Source organism: Canis lupus, chromosome 15 (assembly GCF_011100685.1).
Source record: "Canis lupus familiaris isolate Mischka breed German Shepherd chromosome 15, alternate assembly UU_Cfam_GSD_1.0, whole genome shotgun sequence".
Taxonomy (NCBI): Eukaryota; Metazoa; Chordata; class Mammalia; order Carnivora; family Canidae; genus Canis; species Canis lupus.
Window position 1 is genome coordinate 45,626,956 of NC_049236.1, and position 17,516 is coordinate 45,644,471.

At 38.0% G+C, this 17,516-nt stretch overlaps 1 protein-coding gene and 1 long non-coding RNA gene across 8 annotated transcripts in view; one reads left to right on the top strand and one right to left on the bottom strand.

The window, feature by feature from the left end:
* TTC29 (tetratricopeptide repeat domain 29) overlaps positions 1 to 12,239 on the bottom strand; it is a 243,319-nt gene extending 231,080 nt beyond the window's left edge. For 4 of the 5 annotated variants that reach the window (XM_038558949.1, XM_038558951.1, XM_038558952.1 and 1 more), the window contains exons 1-4: positions 12,107 to 12,239; positions 11,469 to 11,516; positions 7,009 to 7,106; positions 4,943 to 5,026 (exon numbers count right to left, since the gene is read on the bottom strand). In XM_038558949.1, the coding sequence (XP_038414877.1) occupies positions 4,943 to 5,026; positions 7,009 to 7,100 (176 nt within the window). In that variant the 5' untranslated portion in view covers positions 7,101 to 7,106; positions 11,469 to 11,516; positions 12,107 to 12,239. Of the gene's footprint in view, positions 1 to 4,942; positions 5,027 to 7,008; positions 7,107 to 11,468; positions 11,517 to 11,871; positions 12,053 to 12,106 lie in introns of those variants that run through there. The other variant, XM_038558950.1, reaches the window with a different exon arrangement.
* LOC102155397 lies at positions 1,302 to 17,004 on the top strand. Of its 3 annotated transcripts, none has more exons than XR_005370824.1 (6): positions 1,302 to 1,457; positions 3,882 to 5,120; positions 10,392 to 10,519; positions 14,094 to 14,323; positions 14,504 to 14,602; positions 16,511 to 17,004. It is a non-coding gene; the product is annotated as an uncharacterized LOC102155397 (long non-coding RNA). The 3 variants fall into 3 exon arrangements; XR_005370825.1 differs by lacking the exon at positions 16,511 to 17,004 and adding an exon at positions 9,606 to 9,692 and having other exon boundaries at positions 14,504 to 14,720; XR_005370823.1 differs by lacking the exon at positions 16,511 to 17,004 and having other exon boundaries at positions 14,504 to 14,720.
* Positions 17,005 to 17,516: the final 512 nt, after the last annotated feature.

The following is a 17,516-nucleotide window of genomic DNA, read 5'->3' on the forward strand; positions in this document are numbered from 1 at the left end:
CAATTCAAAATGAGGAAGGGGAGAAGGGCTTTAAGAGATATGAAAATAAATGGCTCTTTGTTTCTTTATGACCCAAACTTATTGAATATGGTAACTGACAGTTCTAATCGCCACTGTGCTGACAAAGTGATGCTTAGCACACTGCAACTGATGATGCTGGAAAGATGCTCTGCAAGAAAGCAATATCTTGGAGATGCACACAGTTTTGTATATGTGCTGCCGAAGCGAGCACTGTACACAGTTTTGAACCAAATCTATTCTTCCACATAATAGAACATGATATCTGAAGCAGAAAGTAATACTGAGCAGATTAGCATTCTCTGTCCCTTGATGATTTTGTTTATTTGTATCCTCATATACATAGCTGAAGCTGTAAAAACTGCCCCCCAGAAATTTGTATCTGAATCTACAAATGATACTTTCATTACTTAGCTACTCGAAGCAATTACAATATGATAATAAGTGATACTTTCAATCCTTTTAAAAATACTGTATTCTGAATACAGTATTCAGAATAAAAAAATAAAGTATAAAACCACAACAGGATCTTCTTTAGTTGTTAAAGGTCAAATACCATCGATGACCTATTTGAAGATTTACCTAAGAAAAATCAAATTGTCAGTGTCAATTATATTGTACATGAGTACAAAATTGGGGGAGATGTATCTACTAGGCACAGAAATAACCCAGTCTCTTAAGAAGTAATGAAGCATACTGAAATTATTCTGTAACTGTAGATGATAAAAAACCCAGAAGCCCTTTGCTTTTGAACTACTTTACCCATTCCAAAGTAAAATGATCCCCCATCAATGGATTCAGCCATTTCAGGAACAACTACCCTAGCTTGTCCTGCTCAACTCCTCCTTTAAATTTTATACCCCTACTTGTGTACATAAAATACCTTTGAGAAGTTAAACTGCTTTGATTCAATACTCAAACCAGTCACATACAACACTGACCTTAAAATATTGTAAGCAAAGAATAGTCATAGCAGGATACCTATTTCATGGTGTCAATCTGACACTTATTTCACTCATTCATTCATTTAACTTGCCAGTGTTGAGCTCCGTCCATGTGGCAGGACACACAGAGACACGCCCCTGGTCCTGTGCAGATCCATTCTGCTGGGGATGAAGACAGCTGACATGCAGACTCGCAATGCAAGAGGGGGAGCAAGTTATAGCAGAAATAGAGTAAGTAGAGGTGGGATGAGGGCTACTGGATTATGAGGTCAGGGAATGGCAGACTGAAGAGGTCACATTCAAGGTGACACCCGCATGACAAGAAAGTGTCAGCAATTAGGCCACAATGAAGTGAGTGGTGGGGAAAATGGGATAAAATGAGATAAAATCAGAGAGGTCATGGAAGTCCAAATGAGGCACAGCAAAGTCCAAACCATGATAAGCCTTAGAGTTTACCATAAGAACAATGGGAAGCTCTCAGTGCGTATTAAGCAGGTGAGTGTTATGATCTAATTTTTTTTTCAAAAGATGACTCTGGGTGCTGAATTTTGGCAGAGTTCAAGGGGATATGAGAAGAGCATTTGGGAGACTATTCTAGTGATCTTGGCAAGGGATGATGGTGGCTATGCAATGAAGGGAAGTAGATGAACACAGGATATATTTAGAGCTTCTATATGATAGGACATAGTGATGGATTAGATGGGGGAAGCGGTGAAGTCAGGGTGCAACTCAAGGCTGCCTTAGTGCCATTTACTGAACTGAGGAAAGACTGGGGATAATTATTGGGTGGGGGAGGTGAGGGAAAGTAGAGGTAAATCAAGAGTCCAGTTTGTGGCCAGATTAACTTTGGAATGTCTATTAAATATCCATGTAGATATATAAAGGAGGCAGTTGGATATAAAAATTTGGAGCTTAATGGAGAGCTCAGGGCTTGATTTACAAATGTGGTAGGCATCAGGGTATTTTAGTACTTAAAACTTAAAGACTGGATCCGGGGAGAGAGTCGCAGGGAATAGAGGGCCTAAGACTCAGCCCTAGGACAACCCACCACTGAGAGTTTAAAAAGAAAAAGCCAGTCAGGAAAGAGGAGACTAAGACCACAGTCAGAGTCTGGAGAAAAACCACAGAACATGGCATCCTGGAAGCCACGGGTTCAGAATGACCAATGAGAAAATGCTCAACTCTTACCAAATGTTGTGAAGACATCAAGTAAAATGAGTACAGAAATGCAGTCATTATACATGGTAAAAATGGAGATTTTAGTCATTCTAAACAGAGAGATTTCTGTGACTTCTGGGACTAGAAACCTCTTTTGAGTCAATCGAGTGGTTGCAAATACCGAGACAGTGCATCTGGTTGCTATGAAAGGTACAGGAAAATGGGATGGAACCTGGAGGGGGATAAGAAATCAAGGAAAATACTACAGAAAATATGAATGCTAGTGAGATTGATCCAGTAGAAAGGGAAAATGATGATGTAGAAGAAAAATATGTTTAAATGCAGGATAAAGACTTGGAACAAATAAGAGGGGATGGTAGCTAGAGCACAAGCAGAGGCATCATCCTTAGATGAGAATAGGAACTCTCTACCAATCATGATAGAAGGAAAGTCACAGAGTGTGAGTCTACATATAAGTAAATTGGTATATTTTGGGTCAGATGATGATGGGTTATTTTGGGACTAGACAGAGAGCACATACATATTATGGGATATCACAGCTAGTGTGTATGAATTATATAATGAACATATATATATGTATATATAATCATGCCATATATAAGGAATATGTATATTACCATCTTAGAGAAGAAAAAAGCAGTATATAGAGAGACTTAATCTTAGATATTGCTTTTGTCTGGTTGAAAATTTGATTCATCAATTTCTCCTGCTTTTATACTTGGGATCTGTGAAGTACTGGATGGGTAACTTTATAATGCTACCAAACTGAAAGCCAAACTTAGAATCTGTCTTCCTTGGCAGCTTTCATCCTACCACTTTAGTTTTCCCTGATTTCCTCTAGACCTCAAGGCTGCACTTCACAATATAATCAGCACTCATTCATTACATATTTGTTTTCTGTTCATGAATCTTATTGTCTCAAACAGAGACAAGGATGGAGCCAAATATTTTACAATACGTTATCACTGTCTCTCCCACTGTGAAAAACCTAGTATTAGATATAAAGTAGCACTTAAATGCTTGCTGACCAATTTATCTTTCTAGAGTTGACTGACCAATTTATCTTTCTAGAGTTGACTGACTAATAAAAAGTTTTACGTAGCGGTTCCTTGGTCAACAGAATATGCATAATTCCTCATGGCACCTGCTGAGTATTGCTGGGAGTGCTGAAATTATTCATCAGTTTTCTCCTTTACATGCTATTCAATTAGTTTGTCTGTGGCAAAGTTTAGAATATGTATCAATCAAAAGCAGAAGAGTGAGCTAAGTACAAGCTATCTTCCTATTAAGGTTTGCTTTAGCTTTGGTCTAAAAAAGTATTCAGCTGAGAAAACTTTAAGGAAAATGCAATTGTAAGGCTGGAGAATTACCCAGTGCTATTTGTTTTCTGTAGCATACTATGGATTTGAAATCAATTTGGGATAAAACTTTATTAAGTTAAAAAAATCAATTTGGTAATATCCTTAATGGAAAAAAGTATTAAGAGAACACCCATCAGCATGTTTTGCATTGTTTTAGACCAAAGTTTTCTCCAATGAAGACTGAAAGTTTAGCAGATTTCAAGTGCTATATATGGATTTCTAGCTTGTTAAAATAAATTTAATTCCATATTTAATTCTTAATTGTTAAGCCAATTACAGATATTTGGATATCATTATATTTTAGTCAGAATGAAAATATCACATATATTTTGCTTTTAAGTATCATCAGACAATATTAACTTCTAATTTTATCCAACAGGTTATCATGGAAAGTTAATAAATTAACAACCAGAACAACTTTAACCAAAGGTCCCAGATACTACACACGGCAGTCAATAGTGTTCGAAGGAAGACAGTGATTACAGGTCATGTAAAAATTTTAGGACTCTATAAAATAAAGTAGCTACTGACAGAATGAACTATTCCAATTTTCCATGTGATGTGCAAATTGACAAAGATAACATCTAATAAAGTGAAACATATCAAGAGATTTGGAATTTTAGACTCTATGAAACCTGTACCAAAAAATCTAAAGAAAACTCTTTCACTGGACTCCCATAACACTTGATAATAGTGAGAGGATGTTTTAAAAACATTTATTGCATGAAATACTTTAATTGAATCATTTAATGAGTTCCATAAGACGCGTGTGCATTATAATATTTCTTTTTCAACGCTTGCATCTAAAGATCTGATGTTAACCAAGTCTATAGCTAAGAAATGTTAAATCTATTTAGCTATTATTTTAGGTTTCTATTCATTTCTCACTAACCTACATAGATTTTTATATTGTTTTCAGATCATAAATTAGTTTCTAACTAGTGATAAAATGGCAAAGTTTATATTGCTCATTGATAAAATAAATCCAGACAATTTAGAATTATTTAAATAGCAACCAATAAGCTATGATCCATTCATTCTTTGTGCGGGTTTTGGTGGGTTTTAAAACATTTTTGTTTTAAATCACTAGGAAAAAAAGACATGATCTTTCTCTTAAAAGCTTTTTTCTCCCCCATGGAGGCAACACACCTTAAAATGGAAGTTAATAAGCAATTAATGGCACAGACTTAACTAAAATATTGCAAATGTGATAGTATAATATCTTGGTAAATATGAGAATTTTGAAAGCCATAAAATTAAAGACTTTGATATGTGTAAGATCAATAGACATGACTTATCACTATTTAATGTGAGCTTTAATTTTTAAATGCCACATTCCAATGAAAAAGTGTACTGCACAGGAAAATTGAAATTTCAATAAAGTATCAAGACAAAAGAAACAAACTTTATATTAAAGTACCTTTAAGAGGTTATACTTACGCAGCAACCTCCTCTTTTGACAATCCTTTGAAATTCACCTCCAGATAATGATCTATGTCATCTTTTTCTTTGATCAACTGAGACCTAAATGAAATGGAAAGAAATAATAAAGCACTGCTTTATCAAGTTGAAAAGCTCCCAAACATAAAATGCCACCAGGAGAACAGAAATATTTAAGGTATAATACCATATATAATAAATATTGTACAATAACTATAGAGTTAGGTTGTTGATTAATAATTTCCAAATTTTCAGGGGAGGGGCGTGAGAGAATAGGGTAACTGGGTGATGGGCATTAAGGAGGGCATGTGATGTGATGAGCACTGGGTATTATATACAACTGATTAATCACTGAATTCTACCTCTGAAACCAATAACACATTATATGTTAATTAATTGAATTCAAATAAAAAATAACTTCCAAATTTTCATTTTCTTGAATGTTGATAGGAAAGGATTTTAAACTCAGTGTGCAAACAAAACACCAACACATTAAAATAATCAGCATTCTTAAATAAATGGAATTTTCTCCTCAAAGCTTATAAGCTCTTCCATTTTGCTCATGTTGCTTTACATTATAATTTTCCAATACAGAAGTCATATTCTGTTTGGTGCAAGATTTTGAACTAAGAACACCTGCTTGATACAAACACATCATATTTATTTGTTCCAAATATTACCAAATTTTGCTGTGAAATGTTTGAGTTTTTAAATCACACATAAAATTCAACTTATTATTTTTAAAAAGTGATTTTAAGGAGACTTTACTGAGAAATCTATTACACCGGTAGCATATTTATTCTTCACTCTCCCTCACACCTTTAAAAACAAGCATAATACTAACATCTCATAACAATGGGAAGATGTGAATAAACAAGCATCTGTTTTTATTCAGAAGCTAATGGAAAATCTTGATACAAAACTCTGCCTTAAGTGGTTATGAAAAAATGCTTTTCTTCAATAAAATGAATACAAGAAATAGTTTTCTTTAAAATCCATCTTATTTTAGAGATACGAGATTGGGCTGCGTTTTTGCTGGTGTTGAAAAGAAAATGGAATCTCAAGTGTTTTATAAAAGGCAGGAAGAACAAGCTTTTTCAGACTTTGTAAATGTTCCACATTATTCAAAAGTAAAATTGAAAATAAGAACATAAATATATATATATATATATATATATATATATATATATCCTGAATTATGCATGTATCAAAAAATCTGTTTTTCAAATTTTCTGAGAAGAAACTTTGATTTGCTGTTATAAGGGAACTTTTATGTTAGTTTAGCTGTATGCATTTATTTTGGTCCAGGGACTTTGGTCTTTCCCAGAAATACTATTCTTCTCAAAACAAAGTAGTCTCATAATACTTTGATCATTATGCCTTGCCTGAAGTGAAAAGTTGGCATATATAGAAAATAATCAAACCTACATATGCAAATTATTTATATAGATAAATAATATGTGCATCACTATAACTCAATAAAACCATAAATGGGCAATTTCTGAATAATACAATCCTCATTAATATTATGAAAAAATTCATTGTCCTCTGTCCTGTGGTTTCTGGGCAGCAACTCCAGCAGCTCAGCAGCCGTTTAGTGTAGCAGCAGTGTGATGCTGCATTTATAGCCTCGGGATCATTTCAGTACCTAAACCTGGCCTGCCAGCTCACACTAGTAGTAAGACTGTGTCCTCTTTCCTCCAAATCAGAAATTAGCCCTCAGGACCTTGCAGATTAGAAGCTGTCCACCTTTCACTCCTAAAGTCTCTGCTTTCAATTCTCCACCCACGTTTTAAAAAGGAAATATATCTCCAAAGTTTTATAGGACCATGATGTAATTAGAACAGGTAATAAAACAATCAAATGGGTACTAGCTTGATAAATAAATAAATTCTTAATACTTGAATGAGGTTCATTGATCCTTTGAAACAGCAAATTTGAATATTCTGAACGTAACAATATACGTTTGTCTTTGAACAATTTCCTTTGCTGAGATGTGCTATTGACATTTCTTACTGCAAGAAATTCATTCTGTAGGAAAAGAAATGAAAACCAGGGTCACGTACCTTGGAATTGTGCTGGGGGAACATGGCAGCTTCTTTCTGGCTAAAGATGTAAGCTTTGGGCGTATCACGGGCAGTGGGGGCAGGGTGGTCATTTTATACTACAAAAACCAAAACAAAACAAAAAACCCAGAAACAGTATTTTAAAGAATGAATCTTTCAGAGAATCCTTTAAGACATTATTAGAGATCCACAGTCTGTCATCTGAGCTGAGAATGCCTCTGTGTGTAAAGCTATAGCTCTGTTATTCAGGAATGATACTCAGTGAGTGGATTCTGCAGGTTGCTTCTCATTATTTTCTTCTACCATCTGCCTTTTGGCCAATTTATTACTTGTCTGCATCTCTACTACCAAGTGGATAAGGAGAAAATCTGATAAATGAATGAAGATTCAGACAATCAGGAGCTTTGGTATGAGTTTTGTTAAGGGACATGGTTGCAATTAAAGAGTGAAGATTTTTAGGACAGCCATGGATTTCAAATGCTCATGCTTTGCTTTCCTGTTACAATCAATAATTGAAAATTGCTCATACTTTGCTGTTTTCTAAAAACTTTCTCACTCACAAATAAAGGCTTTGCCTTAGAAGTGATGGCTGCTAAGACTGATTCTCAACAAGCAGACAGCTGCCCCAAGAGACACACAGCTACCATAGTGAAACAAATCACTTCAAAATATAGAGGTCCAGAAAAGATTGTTTAAAACAACAATATTTTATTATCTTTCACACTTTTTGTGGGTCAGGAATTAGGACAGGGCACATCAGGATGGCTTTTCTCTGTATCATTATGACTGGAGCCTCTTCTACAAAGACTCAGAAGCTTGGGGATAACTCAATGGTGGGGGGTGAGGTCAGGAATCATCTGTAAGTGTCTTATCTCTTATATCTGGTAGTTGATACTATTAACTGGGATCTTAACTGGGCTGTTTGCTAGAACACTACATGTGGCCACCTCATAGGCCTTGGACTTCCTCACAGAATGGCAATCTCAGATTTCTCATGTGGTGGCTCAGTCCTCCAAAGGCAAATATGCCAAAGAAAAGCCAGGTGGAAACTATATCCACTTTCACAGTCCAGCCTTAGAAGTCACATAGCATCCCTTCTACAGGATAAAAGACCTGTTCACAGTCTAGGCTAACAAACATAGATTCACCTACTGATGGAAGAACACTGACTTCACATTGTATAAAGACAATGTGGGATGGAAGATACTGTTGTGGCCATTTTGAGGAAATGCAGTATGTCACAGTGGGGAAGGTTACTGAGTAAAATGAAGGGGATTCTGTAAAATCAAATTATCTAAAATTTATCCCAAGTAGAAGGAATTGTGAACATAATGTCTGTGGACTTAGAATGAAAATATTGTCACATGCTATAAGGGCTTTCAGATGCAAAACAAAGCACACTTCTACTGTTAGAGAGGCATCCAAAAAGCCAGAGCTCCTTGATTCCATCATCACGTGCACTAGCTTTGACCTCTACCCTTAGTTTCATCAAGCAACTGAAAGGTTTGTTTTAGGTTTCAAATCACTTACTTCCAGTATTTACTACCTGTGTGACTCTGGGTAAAGCACTATCAACCTGGGCCTTGAATATATTATGAAAATATTTTTTGTGTAATTAAAGAGAAAATTCTAATGCAAATCAGTGCTATGTTTTACACACAATGGAATCCTAGTATTACCCAGATTATCAGGACATGATATGATCCATGAAACAATGTCTACTTACTCTTATATAAAGCTTTAAAGCACACCGTCTGAACAGCAAATATTAGTCCTCTCCTACTTTATAACTTCATGATATAGTGACTTCTTTTGTAATTAAAAAAATCTGTTTTTCTAATAAGATGTTATATTAAATAGTTCAGTTACCTGGAAACCAGGACTTACTAAATGACAACTTTATGCAGAACGAGTGGTAAGAAGTTATGGTCCACACAGATAGATCTCACGTACAGGCTTGAAAGGATACCAAAGGCTCTCTCAAATGCATCTCCCATAAGCCTATTTCAGAGAAACTATGAAGAGTCTACGTTCCAAAGTCCTCTGATGTTACACAGCAAATTTGAGTAATCTCAGTTCTTAACCCTCATCTGTCTATCTCTAGTGGATTTCTAAATGGACAGAAGAAAACAATGACTGTATTTGCTTCAATTGGGGCATTTCATCCCCAATGAATTAGGTCTGTTCTGAGAGCCCCACTTTGCTTGCCAAGGGCATTTTGGCATAGGTGATTTCTACACAATTGCAAGGCCCTTAAAGGGTTCACCAAGGAGTTTCAAAATGAGGACACAGTACTTGTAATTTCTCCAACTACTAGAAAGACTGAGGTGCTTGTATACAGAAAGAAGGACCAAACCCCAGAGCTCAATCCAGCCAACAAGGTGTATAAAAGCCCCCCCCGAAGTTGGGTCACCTGTCTATGATGTAAAATGTATTCTTTTTTGACGTTTACTTGGGTTAGATAATTTTTGTTAGGAAATACAAGCATCTAATGAAATCAAATGCAAATGTTATACATGGAGAGGAACATGTCTTCTTTGTCACACATATGAACTGTGATTTTTTTTCAATATCTGAGTCGTTTCCAACCATTAAAGTTTCAGCTGCCAGTTCCTTCATTTTGCTCTCCTCTGATCTGAGAACATTAGCAGCAGGAGCACCTTTACTCTTAAATTTAGTTTAATGTAAGTATTGCAAGCCCTGCTGGCAAGCCTCAAGGCACAAACTCCAAATGTGGGGTGGTCAGAGCTGAATGATAAAGTGGGAAAAAAGTTATTAACTGAATGTTGGAATAAATAGCCCCCAACCAATCTATGTTAGAAGGTTGAAGCTCAGAGTTAGGGTAGAAGTTGAACAGGCTCCCTCCCTACTTTAAACCCCACATCCTACCTTGCTTATGCCTGTTGGGAAAAGGGATTTTTTTTTTCACAAATGATACATGGCCACATAAAGGTATTTTGTTTTACACAGTAGGTAATGTGTGAACCGAATTTTATGGCACATAATATTTGAAATGCATCAAATACTTAAAGGGATCTTGCAACAAATTATTTTTTTAATCTAAAAATCACCATCTTCTTTCTAAATTCAGTCTCATTTATGCTGAATTTTCTTAAAGTAGGAAGTTGATGCATTCCAGCATATAGAAGCAGCCAGGAGGAAAGTGAGAAAAAAATGCAAGCATACTTAGAGACCTGTCATTTTGGCTTAAATTACACCTGTAAATAAAGCCTTTACTTTGTTTTTTTTGTTTTTGTTTTTGTTTTTTTTTTTTCCTTTACTTTGTTAATATGAGTCGTATCACTTTCCTGGTGTTGGCCAGGCAATACTAGGTGAGCTCTACCATGGGAAATGGGATTAATGCTCTGGGATGATCATCCTAGGCCTGTCTGAAGCCAAAATGGAACACATCCTGAACAATGGCGCTGCATCTGGGTTCTCTTGGCTCAAGACCACAGAGGAAATCACACAAGATGGGTACTATTAAAGGAGGAGAATGGTTCTGAGCCAGGTGAGTGGAGACGGAGAATGAGAGGCACCCCTCTAGCTGGTACCAAAATGAGTTTAGCTCCAGGAGCTGAGGGTGAAGCAGTCTGTGAGGAGAACCCAGAAGCAGCTCCCCCAGTTACCAGCAAGTGGGCGGTGCTACACGTGGCACCAGGAAAGCTGAGACAAAGATCAAAAGGCTGCCTGAAGCCATTCCACTGTTGGTATTCAGAAGAGATTTGGTGGATTCTTTGATCTACTGGTTGGCTCTTGTTTTACGGTTGGCCCCCACATGCAAAGACAAATGAGAATGGAGAAATACAGGATGAAAGGTTTAAGAGTGCTGGGTCAGGTTGACTGTGTCCCACGGTGAGAGTTTAAATTTCTGGCCCCCAAGTAAAATTCTTCAAAGAGTAATCCTCCCGCCCACTATCCTCAGAGATGCCCTCCTCAGGAAACAGAGGAAGGGCTGGCCTAGCACTGTGTAGACAGAGGCTACTTGGGGAGTGACTATGTCCGAGGCTGACTACTATCTCTAGAATTCAATCACTGTGGGATGTGAGAAAGCCAACAAACCACCGAAAACAAATGTATTATTTGTCATCAAGAAAGCTCAAAATAAATTATTTTACTATCATCAACAAAATCATTTATAAGAATTAAAACTGTTTACACTATCACCATAAGTTCTTTTACTATGAAAGATTAAAGAAAACTGTGGAAGAAATACCAGTAATTATGGTTCCTGAAAAGAACAAACAACAAAAATAAGAAGTTTAAAGAGTCGCTAAACGTTTATCCCTTGAATCATAACTTTGAGACACTTTTAGCACGCAGGGGTAGGTAATTAGATAAGCTGTTAAGTAAAATAAATAGAAATCATACATTTTCTAACCACTGACATTGATTGATGGTTAAATCAAAATATAAAGCAGGAAAAGAAGTGAAGGCAGGTCGTGGTTCAGTTGACTTACTTTTGGAGATCACTGCTGAAGGTCTCTCCAAGGCTTATGGACTTCAGCCTGAAAATCAGTAGTAATAATAGTAGCAAAGGAGAGAGGAAAACAGTTAAAAATTAGTTAATAGAATACCTCCCCTTCCTGTCCCAGATTGTGAAATAAGATTTCTTCATACAAATAATACCAAGTACCTACTAGGTGTTTAAATGTACTTTTTTTTTTTAAATGCCAGAGTGTAATCCCTATAGGAGAAACTAATCACTAATTCAGTGAAATGCTGATAAATCTGAATTACGTATATGTACGTATATATTCCAGTACGAACGTGACCTAAGGGATAACAACTTGATCCCTCAAACTTGAGAGGCAGTTATCTTTACCCTAACCGAGGGCATTTCAGTTCCCTTTCTGCTCCTACCTAGCGCCAGAGGTCCTAATGATTTAGTCCTCCGCCTGTTGACTCTCCCACTGCCCTCAGGGGGTCAGGTGGACTGGGAAGCAGGAAAGCGCCTTTCCCGCTCCTATTTCTATTCATCTCTCGAGGTTCGGGGCGCGGGCCTGGGCTCAGGACGCTTGAGACCGAGTCTACACAGTGCGGGCCTCTCCTAGGAGCTGGGAAAGTCCTGCCCGAGCCTCGCCCCAGCGTCACCAACCTCGGTGGACTGGCCCGCGGACCGTTCCGGCTCTGCGTTGGGCGGGAGTGTGTCCCCCTCCGGCCGCGGCCAGGGCCGGCGCGGGGCCGCCCCTCCTCCAGCGGTGCCAGGGGACCCGGCTCCGGGACGCGGGACGCGGGAGCGTCGCCCGGGTTACGAGGGGGCGGGGCAGGCCGGGCGGGGGCGGGGCTAGGCGAAAGCGGGGCTCGGGATTGGGCGAGCTCCAGAGTTCTCGGGACGGGGGCGGGGCCTGGGGGAGCGGAGCCTCCCGGGGGCGGAGCGCGCCCTCCTGACCTAGCAGGCTCCCCACCAGGGCAGCTTTGGAAAGAAAGTTAGACCAGAAATTGGTTCAACTGTTCCAAGTTTGCCTCCCCGAGTCGCTTCCTTCATGGCACTGCATTCTTCACATTTTGCTACATTTCCTTGTTGTCCGCGGAGCTGATGGAAATGCGCTCAGCTTGGCTTTGGGACCCCGGTGGCTTGATGCCACCTTATGCCCCTAGAAAAGTCATTCATTCCCTTCTTCCTCAGCCTCTGTTGCAAGCAGACCCATCTTTTCCCTGCCCTCCATAAATATATTTCCCACTCCTATTTCCAGCAAGATAACCCAGTTTTGAATTGCGGTAAGCTAAAAACTCAAGACCTCTTTCATAGAGTCTTCTGCATCCTGTCTTATTATTATTAATTTAAAAATAAACGCAGGTTTTTATATTTACATTGACTAAATGTCAGCCTATTAATCTCAATGCATCATTCCATCATGTCTTTCACATGGAAATGCAAGGAAGTTGAGCTTTTTTGCCCATTCTCTCATATGTATAGAGGGCAAGAGAGTGACGATTGTTGCTTCTTACTGCTCAAATATAGATGCGCTGGAAAGTGAGGCTTTTATTCAGTGCTTACTGTCACACAATGTAGGAGAGTGAGCCAGCAATACTGCGTACACAAGTCATTCTATTAGCCACAAATTGATTCTCTTTAGAGTACAAACATAGCCATAACCACACTTTTCATTCTAACATCTAATTTGTTGCACCAAATTACGAAATTATTTCCACCAAGTAAGTTTACATCATGCATGCAATTGATCACCGTGACTCCCCATAAACTGGGCTCCACATGATTCCCCACAGCAGTAAGGCCTGTTCTGTCCTCATACATTCATCTCCTACTTATCAAACATCATCTTAACGCAGCTCCTTTGTGACCTGTGTGAATTCTGTTTCACTCCCTGCTGCTTTTTTTTGTTTAGAGGTCTGTGAATTCCATGCACCATTTTCCTTACATGAGGCTCTCCCTAGTTTGGCTTTCTTGGTGGCTTCTTCTTGCCTCTTTGGATTTATTCGTCTTACTTGCTGTTTTTGCACTGGTAGTTCCTTGACTAATTCTCTTTTTCCTTCTGCTTAATATAATATTTCTTAGAGCTAGGGAATTCAGTTAGAGAAATTTGTTTGCAAGTGGCAGAAAACCTCAAATTGGCTTGAGCAAAAAAGGAACCTGATTATTTCCTACAACCAGAGGATGCCAGCTTCAGTTGCAACTTTATTTATACATTCAGGGCCTTCTGAAAACTTTCAGGATTCTAGAGCACCCACCTTTCATCACACAGAATTAATCTTTCCCTCTCTCTACTCCTTCCTTTTAGACCAATTATATGATATACGTATCACTTTGCATGGATCTTGGTTTATAGGAGTTAATCTCTCCTGAAAGTTGTGAGCTTTTTGAAAGCAGAGACTGTTTTATTTTTCTCTCAATTCTCTGGAATAGTGCAGGGATTAGTATATAGCATATACTCAGAAATGTTTATTGAATTAACTGAATGAATGGCAGGATGGCTAGAGGCTCCTCAAACTGTCTTCCATATGCAGTTCTTCCTCTCCCAGCCTCACCTAGAATTGGTGAGGTGGGAGGGGATACAGTTATAGTTTGAATGATAATACTGACTTAATAAGATTTAGAGTGCCCCCTTCTGACTTTGTTCTAGAGAAAAGTGTTACAGAATATCTCAGCCTGCAAAGAAGCAAATGATAATCCTCTAGGGGAACCAGTACATCTTAACTACTCCACCACAATTGTTCTCAAAGTGTTTCTGATATCTCAATCATCGCTTCAATCGTCTCAATTATCACAATCTTCCATGATGAAAATTACCCTGAATCATTCTTGTTTTACTGAACACATCCCCAAGGAATATCCGAAGAGAGAATATGTGAGGTAAAGTTTTTGAGTTCTTTCATGTCTGACAATGTACTTTATTTTGCCTGTGGTCATTTGCCAGGGTTGGGCATTCTAGGTTAACAATCATTTCCTCAGTTTAGAAGGTATTGATTTTTTTCCCCTGGCATCCAGTGTTAATGGTGAGAAGTCTAATGCCAATTTCCATTCTTTTGATAGGACCTTGTGATGAGATCTGTATCTGCAGTGACAGCCTCAGATCTCAGTGACCTAAAAGGACAACGTTTATCTCCTGATTGCAATTTGTAACCATCCCAGGTCAGCCTTGGGTTTTGCTCCATACCATCTTCAGTAGCAGAACTATGCTGAGAAGATTATTACCACCATCCCCCACCCTGAGAAGGGTTTGTGGCAGAGAGAAGGGAGTAAACTGTAAATTAGCTTTTAAAAAAAATTATTTATTTATTCATGAGAGACACACAGAGAGAGGTAGAAACACAGGCAGAAGGAGAAGCAGGCTTCCTGTGAGGAGACCGATGTGGGACTTGATCCCAGGACCCCGGCATCACACCCTGAGCTGAAGGCAGACGCTCAACCGCTGAGCCATCCAGGTGTCCCTGTACATTAGCTTTTAAGGGCTGTGTCCCTGTACATTAGCTTTTAAAGGCTTCATCCAAAATTATATCCATTATTTCCTCTCCTATTTCACTGGCCACAAGTCACATGGCCATGCTCAATTTTAAGGGAGCAGGTAACATTAACCTTACCGTGAAAGAAGAACCGGGTATCTACGAATGGTCATAATGAATAGTCCAGATCTGTTTTTTTTTTTTTTTTCAACTCAAGCATTTTTTGGATTTTTAAAAAATCTTTTCTGTTCTGACATTTCATGGGGCTCTCTAGTGGAACTTGTCAACCGAGTATTCACATTTTTCCTCTGATTTAGCTACTTGTCTTTTATTTTTTAATGTTTACTTTTATTTTTTCTATGATTCTTGCTTATTAAATGTAGGCCTAGATTTGTCCCTTTTTATCCCTATTTTTTTTCACTTTTATTCTCTTTGCCTTTTTATTCTAAAATTTGGATATTTTGTATGGCATTATTTTTCTGTATTTTATTGATTTTCTTGTGGGTAGGAGAAATCCTATTTTTAAGGCTTTGATAGCTCTTGGTTTTTTACTTATCCTTTCATAAAAACTCTTTTATGGATGTACTATCTTTTATGGATGTACCATTATTTCTTAATATATTAATTAATTTTGTCATGTTTTCTCTGAATTTTTTTCCTCCAGAAAATTCTTTTCTTTTGTTAATGTTGATATTTCTCTTTTATGTAGCTATTGTTCGTTATTGTTATATTAGTTGGCATTAGATAATTAGCTGCTAGTAAAAGAAAAAAAATACAGAAGTGAAATGACACTCCAAGGTGTCAGATTCCCAGTTTCTTTTATCTTGTGGCTCCACTGTATATGGATACCATTCCCAAGATCACTCATTGTCCACAATGGCCACTTTACAAGTTTACATATGTATTTTATCTGAAGGAAGGATGCATAGGGGAAGGATGGCATACTCTTTCCAAAACGATGAACACATCCTTTCTTGACTACAAATACCACTGGGAAGGACTTCATCACAATGTCCTCTTTAGCTTCAAGGGCCACTGAAAAACATGATCTTTATTTTGAGCAGCCATATAATTTCCTAAAAGTCAAGATCCTATAACTATGGAAAATGAGGAATAGTGGTTAATAGGGGACAATCAGCATCAATGCTAAAGACGTCAGTTCCTATGTAAGAAAGAAAGACTGGATCTCTCGTGTGGGTTTCCTCTATTGTTGTTGAAATGGGATTGTTCTCCAAGTTTCCTCTTTGGGTAAGAATTTCAAAACTCTGGATAAGGTGGGTAAGTCCCATCTCCTTGGGTTTCTTTTAGGGTGACAGCATAGGGAACCAGCTATCCGGCTGTGCCCTCTGTGCTGGAAGTATCAGGCTTGAGGTACCAACCTGGGCACCTGGAACCTAAACTTTCTGTTGAAAGTTCGTTTAAAGCCTTTTTAAAGGATTGTGGTTTAAAGTATTCCTCCTGCTCCCTGCTCCCTGTTTAGGAGTGAGGGAGTTAACTAGGGGGTTGAGTGGTTACATTTATCATGTTCAGACTTTTGTTTGTTTCCCCCTCTTTTCAGCCAACTTCCTCATTTCCTTGCTCTCCTTTACCCTTGTAGATGCTGAGCAAGGACTCCAGGGTTCATAAGGGAAGATTGTCCTCAGCAGCTCCAGAGCTGTGGCTTTCTCTACCTGTTTCACCTTTTACCTTCTGCTCCCTTCCACTTTGTATCTTGAGACCATTTTGTAACTCTTTCACCCACTGACAACTACTACCCAATTTTCATCAGTTATGTTTTGTTTGTGGTACTTATACATTTTTATTTCACTGGGATCTCAAGGAGGACGGGAGATAAATACATGTGCTCCGTTTGTCAGCTTCTAAACCCTTTTCAGGAATAGAATACTAAAATAAGACAGAGGAGAACTTTTTTTTTTTTTTGAGGAGAACTTAAAGAGCAGAAAAGAAAGGAAGAGAAATTATAGAACAAAACTAGAAAATGTGATGAAAAGCAACAGGGAGGCATCGATTAAATCATAATGATCAAGTCACCAAACTATTTGTCTTGAATTTGTAATAGATAAGTTAACTAATAGAATTATATAAAATTGTGTATCAAATTAGTTTATTTGTGTGGGGGTTGGCTGTTATACATTCATTTCCTCTTCCTAAAAATACATCTTGAGGAAATATCAAATTCCATTAGACACAATCCACTGGGACAGTTTTAGGTATCCTTCTGTCACTCTAGTCGAGAGAGAATAATATGACATAAGAAACTCTATTTCAGGCTTCCACCTTGGAATTTGAATTTTGAGCAGCAAGACAAACAGCCTGAAAATGTTTGACATTTATTCCATACCAGCACTGACCTCCTGCCAGGGTAACTCTTGCCAAGAAACCATTGTTGTGGTTTCTGCTTCCTTCGCCTTGGAATCAGCATTGAATCCTGCCAGTTCCCAAGCCCAGCTCTTCAGATCTCTGTCCATTTTCCTTTCGATTAAATTAAGTACAGTAAAATTCTGTTTCTTGGGATTAAAATCCTGATGACATAAATGTTGGTACCAGAGGCTGTGCTGGGGAAAGGAGTATATCCCAAACTTTTGGGTTGTTAGATACTATAC